The sequence below is a fragment of the Gopherus flavomarginatus genome, chromosome 3, assembly GCF_025201925.1.
Source record: "Gopherus flavomarginatus isolate rGopFla2 chromosome 3, rGopFla2.mat.asm, whole genome shotgun sequence".
In the NCBI taxonomy this organism is placed as follows: Eukaryota; Metazoa; Chordata; order Testudines; family Testudinidae; genus Gopherus; species Gopherus flavomarginatus.
Window position 1 is genome coordinate 202,741,360 of NC_066619.1, and position 19,541 is coordinate 202,760,900.

General features: G+C 37.1%; 1 protein-coding gene across 7 annotated transcripts in view; it reads left to right on the forward strand.

Moving 5' to 3' along the window:
- The window catches only part of TMEM131L (transmembrane 131 like), a 123,864-nt gene that overhangs the window by 83,532 nt on the left and 20,791 nt on the right, over positions 1-19,541 (forward strand). For all 7 annotated transcript variants that reach the window (XR_007773442.1, XM_050946217.1, XM_050946213.1 and 4 more), the window contains 9 exons: positions 1,255-1,327; positions 3,409-3,551; positions 4,449-4,591; positions 5,302-5,488; positions 6,353-6,538; positions 8,789-8,938; positions 9,857-10,476; positions 15,364-15,518; positions 16,924-17,048. Coding sequence is in view for 6 of the 7 variants with exons in the window: in XM_050946217.1 (XP_050802174.1) it covers positions 1,255-1,327; positions 3,409-3,551; positions 4,449-4,591; positions 5,302-5,488; positions 6,353-6,538; positions 8,789-8,938; positions 9,857-10,476; positions 15,364-15,518; positions 16,924-17,048 (1,782 nt within the window). In the remaining variant the exon portion in view is untranslated. The remainder of the gene's footprint in view (positions 1-1,254; positions 1,328-3,408; positions 3,552-4,448; positions 4,592-5,301; positions 5,489-6,352; positions 6,539-8,788; positions 8,939-9,856; positions 10,477-15,363; positions 15,519-16,923; positions 17,049-19,541) is intronic.

Consider the following 19,541-nt stretch of genomic DNA (forward strand, 5'->3'; position numbering starts at 1 on the left):
GAACTGCTCTACACAGACAGACTCTCTGCTTTAGTTTACATTTCAAAGGGTTTACTACTATAGCTGCATTGGCAAAGCCCGCAAATGAAGATGCTGCCTATATCACCAAAATGAGTTCTTTTCTCAGGATAGTTAAGCCAGTTCCCTGAATGACATGAGAGTTCTTTGACTAGTATAAGCTGTGTGGAGAGACAGGGAAGAGATGGGAGAAAGGGACCAATTTTAAGTCAGTTTGACTACTCACTCTCATTCTTATAATCATTAGGATTAATCACATGCTTAAAGTTGGTCACTTATTTAAGTACCTTGCTGGGTCAAGGCCCAGATCTTTATTTAATTGCTTCCTCAACACCATAATTCTTTTGAATGTACTCAAACCAATAACTATATTTGTGTGAATTCTAGAAAAGAATGTCCGCAAATATTCATTCCAATTTTTTAACAAATGTTCTTCGCATTTGCATCCTTTTGTATTTACTTCCTACAAATTTTCTAGCAAGTGCTGGAAGTAATGTTCACTGAAGTGATTTCATTTAATCAAATATTGCAGAATTGCATTAAAAGTGAGTTTTGAATTCATATTTACGAATATTCAACACGAGATGCTTACTTCTAGGAGCAGTGTTTATCCTCATCGAACAAAAATCTGTGTGGTGTGTCCTTTCCAAACAGCCTGAGTAACAAATATCAAATACTTGCAACTGAATTGTTCACAGACAGATCAAACATTAGTTGCAAATTGTTTTTGCAAATTAAAAATAAGTTAGAGAAAACCATAATCTATTCCTGAGCAATTCATGAACAACAGAAGGAGGGACAACATTTATTGAATAAATTATTCATTCTGAATTTTTCACTGATCTCTGATATGAAATGTTTCCTAAAGATTATATTGGTGGCCAACGATGTTCTGCTTTTGTTTACATCTTACTTAGGAATTTCAGTTGTTGATTCTTGTATAATCTTTGATTATAATATTTCACTTTCGGGGGAGAAAAATCTGACCTTGCCCAAACATCACTTTGTTTTCTGAGTGAGCAGCACATTCATGAAAGTTAAGTTATAATGCAGTCCATTAATATGCATATCTTTGTTTCCGTAATATTCCACATCTGCCAAAATGCAATGGTAGAAGTATTCTTGCCCTAAGAATAAGTGCCGGCTATAACAATACTGTAGTTTCTCCAAAACGTGTGCGATGATGTTTTGACAAACTAGGTTTAAATACTTAAATTCTTGTCTTGATTTATTTAGGTTTGGCACAAATGTGCAAGCTATTAATTTCACAACCACTGAATTTAGGCTCATGGAGGAGTATGCACACAGGGTAAGATGTCTAATTTTGACAGAAAAAATATCTGACAAATTAGAAAAATAAACATATATTCCTAGCTGCATTATATTTAAATTTGCTTCTGAGTGCTGTTTATAGTCATTCAGTCATAAGTTCTTTCGTCTTGCATTTGATCAGGGGTCGGCAACCTTTCAGAAGTGCTGTGCCGAGTCTTCATTTATTTACTCTGATTTAAGATTTCGCGTGCCAGTCATACATTTTAACATTTTTAGAAGGTCTCTTTCTTTAAGTCTATAATATAGAACTAAACTATTGTTGTATGTAAAGTAAATAAGGTTTTTAAAATGTTTAAGAAGCTTCATTTAAAATTAAATTAAAATGCAGAGCCCCCCTGGACTGGTGACCAGGACTCAGGCAGTGTGAGTGCCACTGAAAATCAGCTTGCGTGCTGTCTTCGGCACACATGCCATAGGTTGCCTACCCCTGCATTAGATTCTATGCTTGCCAGTCTATTTTTTTCCAGAGTTTGCTTTTGTTTTTGGTGTTTTTTTTTTAATTGGAAGCTTTGTGCTTTCAAAAAAGCATTGTGGGTTCAAATCATATACTAAACTTGTGTTAATCTTGAATGTTGATTATGTACTTGTGGGGTTCTGCCCTATAGAGCTGGCTGATAATTTTATAATAGAAGAAAATTGAATTGATGTAGTAATTGGAACAGGGGACTAGAAATCTGTATTTCTGATTCCCCATCTCAGGCCCCCTGACTGAGAGACCTTGGAGAAATCATTTAACTTCTCTGCCTTAGTTTCCATTTGTACTTAGGGGTTGATTTTCCCCATATACTTCAGAAGTAACTTTTGAAAGGGTGGAGGGAGCATTTCTCAGATCCTAGTCATTGAAAAAGAGAACGTAGCTGTAAAACAGAGCATTTATTATTAAAACTCCAGATAGAGTTGTAGCATGAAATCCTGGCCACACTGAAGTCAATGGCAAAAATCACATTGACTTCAATATGGCCAGGATTTCACCTAGAGATGTTAAGGCCAGAAGTATGACCTATGGCCAGACACAGGCCAGATAATTTCACCCAGCAATTCTCTATATAAAACTAGGGAGCAGATTTTAATTTGACCTTTTCACAGTCATTAATTATGTACACACAAAGTTTGAATGTGTCATCATGTGTCTAATTACTGTGTTTATGTAACCAGTTATTATAATCACACCTGGGTACGTGCACACAGTTGCATGTATAGAATTATAGGCTATGTTTGAAAATGTGCCCTATGTGTTTTTCTTCTCATAAATGTTAGCTGTTAATTGTGTGTCTTGTAGTTTGTAATTTTGGTTTGTAAAATATTACAAATCATAAAAACACTTTGAACCAAAAAAAAAGAAAATTCACTAGGTGTGATCTTTAACCCAGAAGCCATTTCCTTACTATTGTTTATGTATCTTTTAGTTCTGTAGGTGGCTAAATGTTCTCTTTGTCAGAGGAGAGGTCCGGTTCTGGCATAGAAAGCTTTTAGGATGTGTTTTGTTTTGTTTTTGTTTAAATGGTGAAAAAGAATAAATGATCCTACCAAAAAAACCCCCAAACTTGATATTTCCAGCCTTACTGCGTTGGTGGTGGTGGTGTTACGATGTTAAGGAGTTCTCTGTGGTGTGTTTACAGTGGCTCAAATGATTGTACTAATTGCCAACAGTCAATTAAATCAAGTTCTAAAGTCCAGTGCTGTGTGCATAATGGTTGCCACATTTTCCTATACAGTCAGAGGACTACCACTCTTCCTGCTTTGTAAAGTGGTTTGGGGATTCCTTTAATATGAAAGCCACTTCATAAAAATAAATACTTTTCCATATTAGCAAGTAAAATCTGTTTTAAAAGAATAAAGTACTGCATTCCTCATAATAAAAGAAATGCTGTCGTGAACTGTTGATCAAATGAACAGCTTTATATAATGGGGTTTATGCTGTCAAATGGCAGTAATTGCACCTTACCCAGAGATTTTCTACACAGTGCTGAGGAGCGATGTAATGTCTGCTTTATTGGGATGGGTTTTTTTTTAAATTTGTTATGCCAAATAAATAAATAAATGCATGTTTGTTTTCAGGAGGCACATCAGGAGGACCTTACTAACTTGAAATCCAGTTCTGAGGTGCTTCAGTTACATTTACAACCATTGGAAACCCGAAGGATTGGTGTAGTTTTTACACCAGTTGACTACAGAAAAGTAGCATCCCTTATATTAATCAGGTAGGCCAGCTTCTGAATTTAACCTAGCTTTTGTAAGCAATAAATAAACAGCTTCAAGAAAATAATTTTGCCAAATACTGCAGCAGAGACAAATACACCACATTTCCATTTTATATACCTCCATTTCACTTTAAAATATTTTCAAAATCTGATCTACACTTTGCACTTGTGTCCTGTGGAAGTGGACACTGTAATAAATAGAGTTCTAACTGAAGTGATTTTTTTGTACATGATAAGCATATTCAAAAACACACAAAAACGTATAGTTCCACTGGTTGACATTGCAGAATAATACCTTCCATTTCCCATCAGTTTTTTTCCTGTGTATATAGAAGAAGAAATTTATTAATTTGGTTCTTATCACTAAGACATGATTTTCATCTAACTCCTTGATGTTAGTAGTGTGATCAATTAGATTACATTGGCTCTTACGGGACCAAATCCAGGGACCCCGAGCCCAGCCTGAATAGCAGGCTGTGTACTAGGATCTCTGCAGAAAGAGAGTGCTGGTAAGGGAGGAATTTTTCCCACCCCTCTCACCAGCTGAGACAGCTGCTATCCAGTGGCAGACCCTCTGGCTTCCAGCTGTTCTGTGCACACTATCTTGGAGACGGTCTCCATGGAATTTGGCTCTGCACTGCAAAGGGGGTGAAAATCATCTCTGCTCAGAAAGCCTAAGTGGGACTTCAGTGGTGCATAGGCCTTGTGCTGACATGCTGTATGGGCACGAATTTGATCCACAGTGTGCACACTGATTCTGCTGCTGTGTGACCTCTGCAGCTGCTGAGGTGGGAACTGTGACAGACTGGCACCAAGATTGTGATAGATGTGGGATGGTTTTACTGAGTTATCTTTTCTGTATCAAGAGCTGATTGCATGGTTTTCCTGTTATGACAGAAATAACTTGACTGTTCTGGATGTGGTCAATGTAGAAGGCTTTGGAGCCAGAGAATTATTAAAAGTAGGTGGAAGACTGCCAGGTGCAGGAGGGTCACTTAGATTTAAGGTGCCAGAAGCTACACTCATGGACTGCAGACGACGTGAGTAACAAAATCAGGTCTCTGATCCTGTAGCAACGCATTACTGTGCTCCATATAGTTTGTGACTGTAGTGATGCTGGTGTTACACAGGAATAGCATAAAGGGGAAAAATCATAACCTTGATTAGCTGTGATGGCTGAAATGGATTCTGTAAATTACATGTATTGACATCAACAAAAAAACCCAGATTGTCAGGAAATCATCTTTTAAAAGCATTTCCATCAAGCTTGCCCCCCACTACCTTTCTGTAATTCAGAAATCACCTCCATATATATTAGAGCAGACAGTAGACGTAATGATAAAGAACACTTCATGTGTTGAGTAAAAAGCATTTTGGATAATATTTTGGTATTAGTAAAAAGAATGTGCAGCAGCATAGAAATTAATTGGCTTTTTGTTATTTTTTTTCCTATTATTAATACTGCTACAGCATTTAATGAAATCGAATTTGTCAAAGTAAAGAAATTTGTCAAAGCCCAGTAGTAAAACAGATGCAGGTTCTGTTTTATCATGACAGAAGGCTGATGATCTTACAAATTCTGTAGTGGTGTTATTGCAAAATGCAATTTATCAAATGAAAAATCTAACTCTCACTTTTGGAACTTTTTAAAAAAAATGTGAACTATAAGCAGTAATTTCTAAAATAATATTGAACGTAAAATTACACTCTATGCTGTGTAGTTACTAAATGCTAATTTTCTTTCCTTTAGAACTAAAAGACAGCAAGCAAATTTTATCTATCACAAAGAATTTCAAAGTGGAGAATATTGGGCCTCTTCCTATAATTGTATCATCTATGAAGATTAATGGGTACAGTTGCCAAGGATATGGGTTTGAAGTGTTAGACTGTCAGGAATTTTTCCTGGCTCAGAACTCTTCGCGAGAGCTCAGCATTGTGTAAGCGTTGATTGTTAACCGAGAAATTGGTTTATCTTAAGTGTGAATTTGAAATTGCAGAAGAACCTCACCTCATTAGTCCACAGAAGCTCACTCTGTTTTTGAATAAACATATAAAGCTCTCCTCTTTTCCGTTACTGTTACATTAAAAGCAAGTACTATAGTGAAGTCTCATATTAGTAAAATTAGATTATTTTTACAAAGCATACTACGGTATTTTTATTACTAGATTATGAAGTATTAATAAATTAAAGTTGAATGGTTGAACAGGACAAATGAGCAACATATATTTGCTTTTTTTTTCATTGTTTTATCATTTGTTTGCTGATTTTCTATGCATATCACAGTCATTAGTATCAGTTAGTCAGATGCTTCTACCAGTATTTTAAGTATTGTTTCTAGTGTCCATGCAAGTGTAACTCAAGATTTTAAACACAAGGAAAAAGGGATATGATTGTAATGCAGTGATGGTGCTTGTACATACAACAAATACAGTGCACTCTCAACTGTTTGAAAAGGTCTGTACATTTTAGCACTGTAGCATTTAGTATTTGTTGATTATCCATCCTCCTTTTCCAGGAGGAAACATCAAAATGAAATAATACCTTATATTACATATCACATAGAGAATGCCAACACAATTACAGTTGTAAAGCAGGCAGGCAAGTGCTTCTCTTAGGTAGATGTTAACATCACTACATAAACTGGTCAGCAGGAGGCAGTCTTGAAGCAAGGAGCTGTCATTGCTTAGAAAATTAGAAGCTGTTTATGATCGCTGTTTAGTATTTTTAAATCAATGACATCTTAATAAAACTAAATCTTACTATAGAAAAATAACGCTGGCCTCATTTATTTTGCTGACAGGTTTACTCCTGATTTTACTTCTTCGTGGGTAATCCGTGAGCTTACTCTGGTGACTGCTGCTGATGTAGAGTTCCACTTCACACTCAATGTGACCCTTCCTCACCATTTGTTGCCCTTGTGTGCAGATGTGGTGCCAGGACCTATCTGGGAAGAGTCTTTCTGGAGGCTCACAGTTCTCTTTGTTAGGTAATATACTTGCTTCTTGCGCCATGCACTCCTCACCCAAATTCAAAAGAAAATAAAATCAATCTATTCAAGATTTATAGTTGCTCTTGGTTCTTTGAGTTACATGTCAGCAGCTGCCACCTTTATATAAAATGACAGTTTTAGAGAAGTGCGTAATGTCATGGGTATAATTAGGGTCTGATCCTTCAAAGACGTAGGTACTGAACATAGAGGATGCTCAGGACTGTGCAGGATTGGATTTGTAATAAGTTTAAGTTTCTTGGGCAATGAGCATGTCTTCTCCTGCCTGGAAAGTGCCATGCACACCTATGGCAGTGTTTTATTAGATAACTATAGATGGTTAGCATGGATGCAAATAAAAGTTTTTTTTAAGCTATTAGTAAAGTCATACATTTTATGGACAGATTCTCTGTAGCATCCAAGTGTTCTAACTTGTGCCAGGTGTATATGAGCCCTATGGGTCCATATGTCACCTGGGGATACTTAGAGTAAGCGTTAGCCATTTCCCCTTCCTGCTTCGTTTATGCCCCGGGCATAGGTGCTGGAACTAGGGATGCGGAGAGGGTGCTGCCGCACTCCCTGGCTTGAAGTGGCTTCCATCATATTCAGGGTTTACAGTTTGGTTCAAGGGCTCTTACCACCCCTATTATACAAATTCTTCCAGCACCCCTGGCCCCAGGAGTGACTTTAATCCCACTGAGCACTCCTCCGTGCCATGGAAATCCCCAGCAGTAGATGTGGATGGTTTCTGTCAGTATCTGAGCAGCCCAAAAGGAGCTGAATGGATATATAATCTACCCTAAGCATTTCTGGTAGGTTTACATCCGTTTTAGTGATATTGTTTAAAACAAATAAACAGACCCTCTTTTTAGTAACATACTCTTGTTTAATGTGGTTTTTTGTTAAGAAATTCTGTTGAAGAGGCTGTGGTGGAAAGGTGTCTCAGCATATGTGCATTAGCTAATTTTGTGTCTCAGATTCTCAGTGGGTGTAAATTGGCTTACCTCTGAAGTGAGTAGACCTATGTCAATTTACAACAGATGAGGTTCTGGGTCTGTAATGTGTTCGTGTGTGTGTTCACATACACGCGCTATTCTACCTTTTATATTGTATAATGTAACTGAGAAACTATTCTCAGTGTAGGTGATTTCTGGTGCCATTTTCATACACATCTTTAAATCCTAATAGTTTCACTCCTAGTTTTCAGAATTGATAGGATGTAAATGTAAATGTCATGTTAATACTATAACATGTCAGTGCGTGCTTATTCTGTGGCCTGGAAATCCAAAATACTTCTGCTTACATTGTATACAAACTAAAAGTATTCTAGTGAAAAAGCCTGATTACCAGATGCTGCAAGAACATAGGAATAGAGCCATTTTCCATTAGTTTACATATTTTGCTTTCTGATGATAGTATATAGACTACTTCTGGAGGAAGCAAAAAATTACCCATAATTCACCCTTGTTATAATATACCATACAGAAAAAATCCTTTATGACTTCAAACATTGACCCCCAAAGAATGAAGGTTGATATTTCTAGTAAATTTTATGTTAGCATCCTCTCTAGAAAGGCATGAGAATAGGGTTTTTGTTTGTTTGTTTTTTAAAAAGGGGTTTTTCCCCCCTTCTGGGGCCTCCAGTGCAATTTGTCTTATTGGTGTCTATAGTTTAGCTTGTTAGCTGCTTGGGGGAGTGACTATGTTTATATTTGTATATTGTGTAGCAGTGAGTGCATTATTAGTGCTTAAATAATAACATCACAGAATCATAGAAGTTTGTGTGAGAGGGGATCTAAGAGATCATCGAGTCTGTCTTCCTGAAAATACATGTACATATCCTACACATGTGAAGTACATGGTTTATTACAGTATGCCCTATTTATCTTGCATTGTTATAAGATCTCTCCTATAGCTAAGCAAAATGAAATATGTCTGTCCTCAGTTTAGCTTCAATCTTCAAATTATCTTGTTTTTTTAGGTTTGATTTTTGTTTTTGTTGTAAAACTAATAGTTCTGTTGTTTTGCCAGAAAATAATCATAACTTCCAGGAACTTAAAAATAAAACACTAATAATTTTTACTTCTAGAAACTTTTTGTTTGTACCATACCCCATTCAATGTTAGGTATCTTTGTGTTCGGAATTTACCAACACACAATCTGAAAAACAGTTCTTGCTATGGAATTGGTCTGTTTTGTTGATTTGTCTAGAGACATGCATGTAGTGAAACCTGTTGTTTTCTTTTGCAGTTTGTCCCTATTGGGTGTGATTCTAATAGCCTTCCAACAAGCACAGTACATTTTAGCAGAATTCATGAAATCAAGACAGAGACCAAATCCCAGTTCTTCATCACAGCAAAACAGCAACCCTGTGGATATAATCAGCTCTGATTCCTACAAGTAAAAATTCTTCTTCTTTTGAAGTGCTCTCATTTGCACTCTGTTTAACATAGAATAGCCTTTTCTAAATCTTTGTACTATGATATTACTGTGAACTCCTTTAGGAAGATACTGTTCCAAGAAACTTCTTTGTTTCAGTGAGTTTTCAACATTCTGACATAATCAGGTGCACTCTGGTGTTTTAATCTGTACAGATGACATATGAACAAAACAGAATAACTAATCTTGTGTGTTGTTAGTAATACCTAGATAATGAAATGTAAGGTGGGTAATGTAAACACACTACATAGCTGCTGTGGTCCTGTTACTACTATGTGATGGGAATTACATGTACATATTTAGCAGTCACAGAAGTTAGAAATGGAAAGCACTTGTAGGCCATCAAATCTTAATCTCTGAACCTAGGTCCTAGTTCAGTCAAGCATTTGAGCATGTATTGGAGTTGGTCGAAGCACTTAAACTCATGCTTAAATCACAGTGAAATTGTAACATTTAATTAAATATCAGGGTGCCCAGAGCCTTTGTATAGGGATCATTGCTATTATTGAAATTTAGATGTAATTAAAAATGCAACTCCCTGTGCGGCCAAACAAGATGCACATAACTTAGGCTTGGAAACACATTTATGGGTGCCTTTGAAGACAGTAGGAGCCATGTATGCAACTTGGATGAGAATTTAACCCATAGCCATTAAGTGAATCTTTCCACTGTAAGCACTCACTTCTGTTAGGACAGATGATAGCTTCAGGGAAATTGTCCCTTCCTGAGTTTTATACCAAAAGAAGGTAGAAATCCAGTTCTTATGTTTCATTAATATTTCTCATTGCCTCTCACTGAATACTTTTTTAAAAAAATATAATTTAATGATGGCTTTACATATATTTAAAAACACCTTAAAATTCTTTTTTTCATATCCAGGGGCAGCTGCAAGACCTTTATCGATTCCTGTAGCACCTCTGATAAAGGCAAAGGAAAAGGCTTCCTTTCTGTAGGCACTCTATCCAGCCGAAGCCAGAATGCTGCAAAGAGAAGTCCAGCAACCTATAGCCACTCTCAGAAGAAACATAAATGTTCCGTTTACTACAGTAAACAAAAAACAAACACAGTAACTGGCAGTGCCATTACAACTACTGATGAAAAGCAGAATCAGACTGTAGAGAACCAAGTCTCAGCACCAAAAGAGGACATTTGCACTGATATTGTTAGTGAGAACTGGCTACACCTAAAATATGCAAATGGCATAAATGTAAACATGCAGAAGAATTTAACTCTTCCAGGAAACTTTCTGGATAAAGAAGAAAGTGCACTAAAAAATACAGTTCTCATGAAAAGTACTTCTTCAGAGTGTGATTTGAAGGAGGATCTTCAAACATGTATGTTTCCTAAGGAAACTAACCTTAAAACTTTAGAAAATATAACTGAGCTCAAAGAACAGGAGTTCTGTCCTCTGAAGACATCTAAGAAGCTACCCGAAAGTCACTTGTCAAATTCATCTCAACAACAGCCAGAATTGCAAGATCTTTCCAGGAAAAAGAATGGTAATCTTTCCATTTATATAATTCTTTTTGAAATTATTGGACTTGGGTGAAAATCTTGGCCCCATTGAAGTCAATGGCAAAACATTCCTTCACTTCAATGAGGATAGGATTTCACCCTCTGTGTGAGGATATTTTACTCATGCCTCTTGATTTTGATATGTTTATGCAGATTTGCAAGAAAGAGGATCTGGCCAGAAAAATTCCTTTGTGTTGTAAATCAAAACTGCGGCTAAGATGCAACTTCAAGGGTATTTCTGAAAGTTTGAAACTGAAAGCAAGTTTCATATAATATGGATATGATAAAGTTTTAAGACTTCACAGTTGCTTCAGTGCATAAATTCACATCATAATATTTATAAAGGTTAAAACGAAGTTAAGAGACAAACATATTTTCATCATAGATATGATTAAAATACAATCTGTCCTTGGTCAAATATTCAAATTATTTAAATCTTTTAACTTTTTTTTTTTTTTTTTTTTTAAACTCTGGGACGTGTAGCTGTACCTGTTTACTATTTAGGCCCACTGAAAATCTGGGGTCTGATTGCTGACTTGATAGTAATCCCACTGACTTCATTTGGAGTTGTGCTTAGCACTTCTGAAAGTTAGGCATCTGGCTTTTGTAATAATATTGTAACCTAAAAGGGCCAGAAGCTGCCACCAGGGTATTTGTAAGTTCTCACATTATTAGGAATTTGCAAGTAGCCGTTTCTATCAGAGACTCAAGAGATGTTTAGCTCATGACTTTAAATTGAGAGACTAGCCTTGGGGAAGAGGCACAAGAACACTTAGGAGAAATGTTGGTTAGGAAGTCAAAGGAATATTTCTTGTGAACTGTTTTCACTGAGAATGTGGCAAAAGCAAATCCATTGATTGAATCCCAAATATTCAGTTGATAAGTCCGTTTTTGTTGGATTGAGAATACGGAGATCTGGGTTCTGTTCCTGGCTCTGCCACAGACTAACTATTTGACCCTGAGACAGTCAGTTATCCTGTGTATTCCCTCATCTGTTAAATGGATTTACAGTACTACTACTTACTCATTTCAGACATGTTGACAAACTAAATTAATTAATATTTATAAAGTGCTTTGAAATCCTTCAGATGCTCTAGAAGTACAGTGTTGTTGTTAACCTACTTTATATTTTCAAAGCTGCTAAATAAAATTTAAAAACATTGATTACACTTTTAAACAATATTTTGTTACAGTGCAGAGAGATCATGCATTATACCTAAACCAAGCTGCTTCCTACTGTAAATGGCATTGCATTCTTAACAAAAGTAAATGATTATTTATAGAGTCATTTTTAGTATCACAAAATAGAGAGTCACAGAAAAGTAGGGCTGGAAGGGACCTAAAGAGATCATCTTGTCCGGCCCCATGCATTGGGGCAGGACCAAATATACTAGATCATCACTGACAGATGTTTGTCTAACCTGTTCTTAAAATCCTCCAGTGGATTCCATCCACAGTCTTCCTTGGAAGCTTAACTATTCTGATAATTTGAAAGTTTTTCCTAATATCTAACCCCAATCTCTCTTGCTGCCTTGTTCTATCTTCACTGGACATAGAGAACAATTGATAAGTCTTCTTTATAACAGCTTTTAAGTTATCTGATGATTGATAGCAAGTTCCCACTCAGTCGTCTTTTCTCAAGACTAAACATTCCCAGATTTTTTAACCTTTCCTTATAAGTCAGGTTGTTTCAACCTTCTGTCATTTTTTATGCTCTCCTGTGGACTCTATCTCCAATTTGTCCACATCTTTCCTGAAGTGTGGTGCCCAGAACTGGACGCAGTATTCCAGCTGAGAATTCACCAGTGCTAAGTAGAACAAGACAGTCACCTCCTGTGTCCTGCATATGACACTCCAGTTAATCCACCCCAGAATGATGTTAGTCTTTTATGGAACAGCATCACATTGGTGGCTCATATTCAATTTGTGGTCCACTATAACCCCTAGAACCTTTTCAGCAGTACAGCTGCCTAGCCAGTTATTCCCCATTCATTAGTTGTGTATTTGATTTGTCTTCCTAAAGAGGTACTTTGCACTTGTCTGTCTTGAATTTCTTCTTGTTGATTTGACCAGTTCTCCAAGGTTGTTTTGAATTCTAATGCTGTCCTCCATAGTGCTAGCAATGCCAGCTTGGTGTCATCTACAGATTTTATAAGAACGCTCTCCACTGCATTGTCCAAGTCATTAATGAAAATATTGAATAGTATTGGACTGACCCCTGTGGGACTCCACTAGACACACACCTCCAGCAAAGCATTGATAACTACTCTTTGAATATGGTCTTTCAACCAGTTTTGCACCTATCTTCATCTAGACCACGTTTTCCTAGTTTGCTTATGAGAATGTCAAATGGGACTGTCAAAAGCCTTACTGAAATAAAGATATATCATGTCTACAGTTTTACTCCCATCTATGAGGTCAGTAACCCTGTCAAAGAAAGAAATTAGGTTGGTTTGGCATGATTTGTTCTTGGCAAATCCATGTGGGCTATTACTAATAGCCCTATTACCTTCTAGGTCAGCTGTTCTCAACCCTCTGGCCACATGCAGCCCAATTAGCACACAGCTGCAGCCCAGCTGTGTGCTAAAGGGTGCCGGGGCACACAGCGGGGTCCGGGTTCCCGGCTCAGCATGGCAGGGTTCTGGGGTCAGGGCTACTGAGTTCTCATGATTCCAAAGTTCTCATGATTACTTAATTATCAAATTTTTAAGAAAATGAGCAAACAATGAAACAAACAAGCTTTGTTTCAATTATTTCTTGACTCCTGACATTTTCTGGGTTTGTTGGCTGTCTAAAGTTCTGTGGTTTAATTTGTAGATGGTTTGGGACTATAAATTAAATCTGAATCATTCCGATATGAAACATGCATAACTGTTAATTATAGAGAATATTTGTGGCACCAGGAAATCTTCAGGAAACAATTCACTCCATGTATTATATCTTGGAAAGCAGTGACACATTTTTTAGAAGACTAGTAACATGTTTTTTTAGCTCCGGTCTCTGATCTTGTTCATTGCTTTGTTTTGTGATGGTTCTTCACTCTTCCCTATCCCCGCCATGTTCATCCATGCCCCTGCCACTGTGATGTTGCCATTCACAAAAGAGGGAGGGTTAACTTCCTCAAAGGCTGCAGGCACTGCTAGTAAACTGGCTAATAAGGAGCACTGAAGAATGAGATTGGGACAGGCGTACCCTTCCCACCAAAGATCAACACTGCAGTTTGATCTGTGGTATAGTCATGACCTTAGTACTCCTGTTCCTTATGTGTGCCATGCGCAGCACAACCAAAAGCCTTGTCATTAGGTTGCAGGGTAATCTCAAATGTCTGTATTGCTTAATATTTTGCATCTGAAGAATTCAGTGCATTTATAATGCAATTAAATATTGTACAATAATATCAGTGCAGAATGTTAAAATTAAAAATAAAAATTCCAACCATCCTGATAATAGGTCAGACAGAATAAATGAACCTTAAGTTACCTAAAAGCGGCCAGTGGGAGAAACTTGGCTGACTTCTAGGTTAGAATTCCACAACCAAAAATCCTTGCCCAAGTCCATCCTTGTAGCTATTGTTTTTATTATTTGCTATTTATATTGCCGTATCACCTAGGAACTCCAGTCATGACCCAGAATCCCATTCTGCTAGCTGCTGTACAGACACAGAACAGAAGATGATCTCTGTCTCAAAAAGCGTCCAGTCTACGTATGGTACAACATACAGATAACAACAAATAGGGAAGCATAAGGAAGCAGTGGCAACATTGGCAGCATGGAAGGGCTGTGATATCAGCCCACTAGCAGCCTAACCATGGACAAGTTTTTTGTAGGCATCACGGCAGAGGGAGTTTTTAAGGAGGCTTTTGAAGGAAGATAGTGAATAAGGGCTTGTCTACATACGAAATTTAATCTGGAATAAGGCAGAATGTGAATTTAGAGCAGTTTTACTATTTCAGATTAACTCCATGTGTGTACGCTCTTATTCCAGAACGAGCGTGCATTGTTCTGAACTATCTTAATCCATGTTAGAAGTGGATTAAGTTTATTTGGAATAAGGCATTCTCATTCTAGAATAAGAGCATCCACAAATGGAGCTAATCAACCATAGCCTTTCCAGAGTAACTCCTCATGTAGACAAGATGTTAGCTTTGTGGGTGTTTGTGGGGAGAGGCAGTAAGGGAGAAAGCACCAATGTGCTTGTTTGAAAATGTAAACAGGTTGTCTATGGAGGCTGGCCTGATGGGGCAATGGGCAGTGTAAGCTGACATCTCAGTGGTGAATGAGAGATCGTAGATAGGGTGGGGATAGGCCATGAAGAGCCTTGAAAATAAAACAAGTAATTTATGTTTGATGTGATAGAGAAAGGGGAGCCAGTGGAGGGATGTAAAAAGAGGACTAAGAAACTGATGTTTGCAGCAGCATTCTGAATAAATATGAATGGGGCTAGATTGCATTTATTAAAGCCAGAGAAAAGGATGATGTAGCAATTGAGATGTAAGATGATAAGAGTCTGGTTGAGAGTTTTAGCTGAATGCACCCCCAGTGTGGTCCTAACTGCACATAAGGACTAAAGAACCAACTGATGTAGGGTGATTATAACAAGATGGGTATATAGGGGAAGTGTATATTAGTACTGCTATATATAAAACTTCCTCTCCTCCTGGTTTTAGAAGTGTTACACAGCACGGTTAACTTTTGGATTTTTTTTGGGGGGGGGGGGGGAGAATAAGCAGCAAAACAAAAATGATTGATAATCCTAGTGTTTTGCGAAGCATCCAAGTTTGAAAATGTTAGCCAAGGTGGAGTGACCTGGGAAGGCACTGGGAGTCTCGTGGTCTTCCCAAAGTTATACTCTTTGTATTGTTTCACTCCAGGGAATAACCAGCAAGTGCCTCTCAGGAATGAAACAGAAAACTGTGAGACTTTGAGAAAGCATCTTAACACAAAGCCTTCCACTGAGAAAAAGATTAGTAAAGGACCTAAGGAGGATACACCATGCTGTGGAAAACAGGAACTTGCTTCAGTTGAGGTTTGTATAAATGATCCTTCTCCATTTCATATTTAAAATGCCTAAAATAAAAGAGACAGACAGACATTCTGTAAAGAATAAATCCTAAAATCACTTACTGATCATCTGATGAATGAGTAGAACCCCCAGGTTGTGATACTCTGTGTCCTAGTTTTATGTATTAAAACTGGATTATAAAATGATAACAAATGTTTTGGTGGAGTTCACAAGTAGGCTTTATATGTAGTGTGGGCTATATCTCAAACACATTTTGTTTCCATGCAGTTAACATTAGTGCAGGCACAAACACACACTCACACAGTCTGACTTAAATCTAACACCAAGCGTCAGCGTCAGTAGTGTCATGCGGAGCTCCCTCCTCCAACCCTTGTTAGAGAGCTATCTTGCAAACAAGGTTCGTCCTTCTCCCTTTCACTTTGGTTATTTTAGGAAGTTCTATGGCCTGTCATACACGAGGTTCAACTAGATGATCCCAAGTTCCCTTTTGGCCTTGGAACCTATGACTCTAATCTCTGTGCCAGAAACTGAATTTGAGCATGACAAAGGATGAATTCATTTACACAAATTGCTAAATAGTAATAATAACCAGGAACCTATGAGATAGTATCTTCTGTTCAAAGATTTCAAGAGCTTTACAAGTATTGTGTATATATTACAGAGGGTTTAAGTGGCTTCCTAAGTTCACTGATAGAGCAGGGGACAGAATCAGAAAGGTTCTATCTAATGCCTTCATGGAAAGCTTTAATAATAAATTACATGTTGTACTTCTGGAGCACATATTGAAAACATTTGCTGGATCCTACTCTTGTTTTGAGAAAATGTTAATGCAGTTATAAGTGGCTTTTGGCCATGTTCTGCGGCTCTTCATGTGTTTCTGATGGTGGTCTATTTTGTTTTAAGTCCAATATAAATTAAAACTTAAATATATTAATATTTTCTGTTTTACTTATCCCCGCTATTTCTTCAGTAGTATTTCAGATAAACAGAGGGGACGCCACCAATAGGTGAGGGAAGAGAGAATTTATTGCTGCTGAACTCTCCCACAGGCTGATCACAAATCAGGCAGATGTTTCTAGTTTTTAGTCCATTAAGAATTGTATATACCATTCATCCTCTGCACTCCCAACTTTGCCCAGGGGCAGGGAAGGAAAGGGGGAAAATGCTAGCACATTGAGGATTCAGAAACTTTTCTCTCTCAACATTTACAGGGGATATGAAGGTCTGAATCTTGAGTAGGTAGATTAAGTGGTGATCTTGGAAAGTGGCACTAAATCTTTCAGTAAGTCTAAAAGAGTCATTTTGTGAATGTACTTTGCCTAGATAAAACCACTGACGTGAATTTACCAAGGTTACTTCATTGATAATAGACATGTTGTCTCACTAGTTCATGTTTTTACCTTTTCAGCAAGAAGAGGCTTACAGGAAGAAGAGATCTCAGGAGAAAAGAGAAGGCAATTTATCAAATATAAGTTGGAATAGAAATAGAACATCCAGAAAAAACAAGAAAAAGAATATTAATATATCTCCAAGGTGAGTGCTGCATCCTCGGACAATCACGTGTTTTATTACACTATGTTGAAACTGGAAATGCTTTCATTTCTGTGTTTTTAGTCTCTCTTTAGGTTTTGTATAATACAGTATGAAGGTTATTGTATGATATAATATAATTCAGGGCTAAAACTGTCATATTAATGCATACTGTACTATATTGCACAGGAAAATGGGTGTGTGCCCACATGTCCATGTACGTACACAAATATGTGTGTATATGTACACACTCCATTCTGCAAAGCAATCTGTAAGGAGTCCTGTTGATTTCAATGGGATCTGTCATGGTTGCAAAGGGTCATCTGGATGGATCTCGCTGCAGAATCAGGGCCACGTTTAGGATTCTGCAGAGAAAGAGAGGATTTTCATGGGGAAGTCACTACTTTAATTCTTTGATTTATTCTTCAGCTGTAAAATGTTTCATGCTGAGGACTTCAGATTAAAGGAACAAAACATCCAGAAACCTATATTCCTGATGATAAATAAAATAATGCTAATTTTATAATTGCAAAATATGTTACACCTGCACTTTTGTGAACATATATGTCCTGTGTAAACAGACTTTAAACTAAGAAGCCATGGAGAAACGTGAGGGTTTGAATTTACATCCTGGTCAATATTTAATTGCTTCTCCTTATAAATTGGAAATTTGCCTGCTTTAAAACTCAGATGGTTAGTTTCCTTTCCACTCTGTTCCGAGTGGATAAAATCCAGTATGTCTTGTCTGCAGCAAACAAAAATCTTTTGAAATTATTCCAACTTCATGGGAATCAGATCGTCTCTTAATAGTTTGAAGCAATTTTGTCTTCTAATATAGTATAAAGAGGAAGAGAAGTTTTTTTTATATATAAAGAAGCCAGCATTTCCCCAATGAAGTATAGTGATTTGAAAATTAAAGTTTGAAAGAAGAAGTCTGGGATACCTGGGACATTCTGACTAAATGACTTCTTGGTGGCTTGTAGCCAAGTATTGTGTTAAGTTAAAGCAATGTTAGATCAGAATATTAGGCAGGAATATGAAAAAATCCTGAGAAATATTTTTAAAACTTTTTTTTGTAAGTTTACTTCAATAACTTCTAAGAGTCAATTAATTGTAAGCTTTTCCTATTATTTTATGTTGTTGTTTATTATTATTAAATTATTTGTATTACAGTAACTCTAAAGATGCCATCTGGAATCAGGGCCCCATTGTGCAAGGCAATATACAAACGTACAATTAAAGAAAGTGCCTTCCCCAAACAGCTTAGATTTAAGGCCATAATCCTGAAAAGGTTTATATTGACTTTAACAGACTCTAAGTAATGTAACTAGATAAACTGATTGTAAAGTCAGAACACAAGGGACCATTGTGATAATCCTGCATAACACAGTCTACTCACAATACATAGAATTCAGCACAGGATCAGAGTCTGCGTAGATAAGACAGACAGAAATGGAAGGGAAATGTTTGTCTAGTGTTATTTCTCTTACTGGTTCATTTGTGTACCTTTCAACAATCATTGCTTTCTAGGCATTAAAATGTGGCGATCTACTCGCCATAGAAATAATAACTCAAATTTGTGTCATTTCCAGTATTACCCAGACTAGTCCTGAAATACATAATGCTAAAGATAAACATTTTTAGGTGTTTCTATTCTGCATTTACCCTGCCACCTGATTGGCTTTGGGCTTCTCTTAACATGGATCTGACTGATAATGCATTAGATCAAGAAATGTTGGCTCCTACTAGCTAAGAATTAAAGAGATTAATATTTCCTGAATCAGTGGGTTTTCTTCTGCTTATTATTTTGATGATGATGATGATTTATTGTTTTAGTGTCAGGAGCCCAAATCAGGTTCAGGGTTCTCTGGAAATCTAGGTCCTTGCCAATGGTAGTTGCCGAAAATGGCACAGCCATTGGCTGGGAATGGCGAACTGCGCCACAGGTGGCTGAGAGGCTCCATGCCTGCAGATGCTCCAGGTAAACAAAATGACAATGTATTAGATATTCAATTCAATGATTCCATAGAGTTTAAAATAATCAAATTTTTGTGTAGACCAGTTTATAAGCCGACCCCCACTCTTTGATTACGTCACATTTTTACCAAAAATATTTAGCTTATGAACGAGTATATACGGTACTTTGATTTCAATGGATTTGATTGCAAGATTGGAGTCTAGGAAGGCAACCAATATACAGAATTTGAGAGATTGTTTGGAAGATATACAATTTTTATATTTTAAAAAAAGAGTGACAATACTTCAGTATCCCAGACTGTCCCCCAACCTATACTTTCTTGTAGGCATCAGAGGAGAAGTGTGTTTTGAGGAACAACTTGGAGGAGAGGGTAATGGCTTTGTGGATCACTTTGTGCTTCACAGGTAGGGGGCAGTGACAGGAAGGTGTGACAATATTTGTAAAGAAGCACGTGGTGAGCTCCTAAGTTGGAAATATATGGCCAGTTCTTGCATCCGCACTGTCCTGTGTGAGCTCTG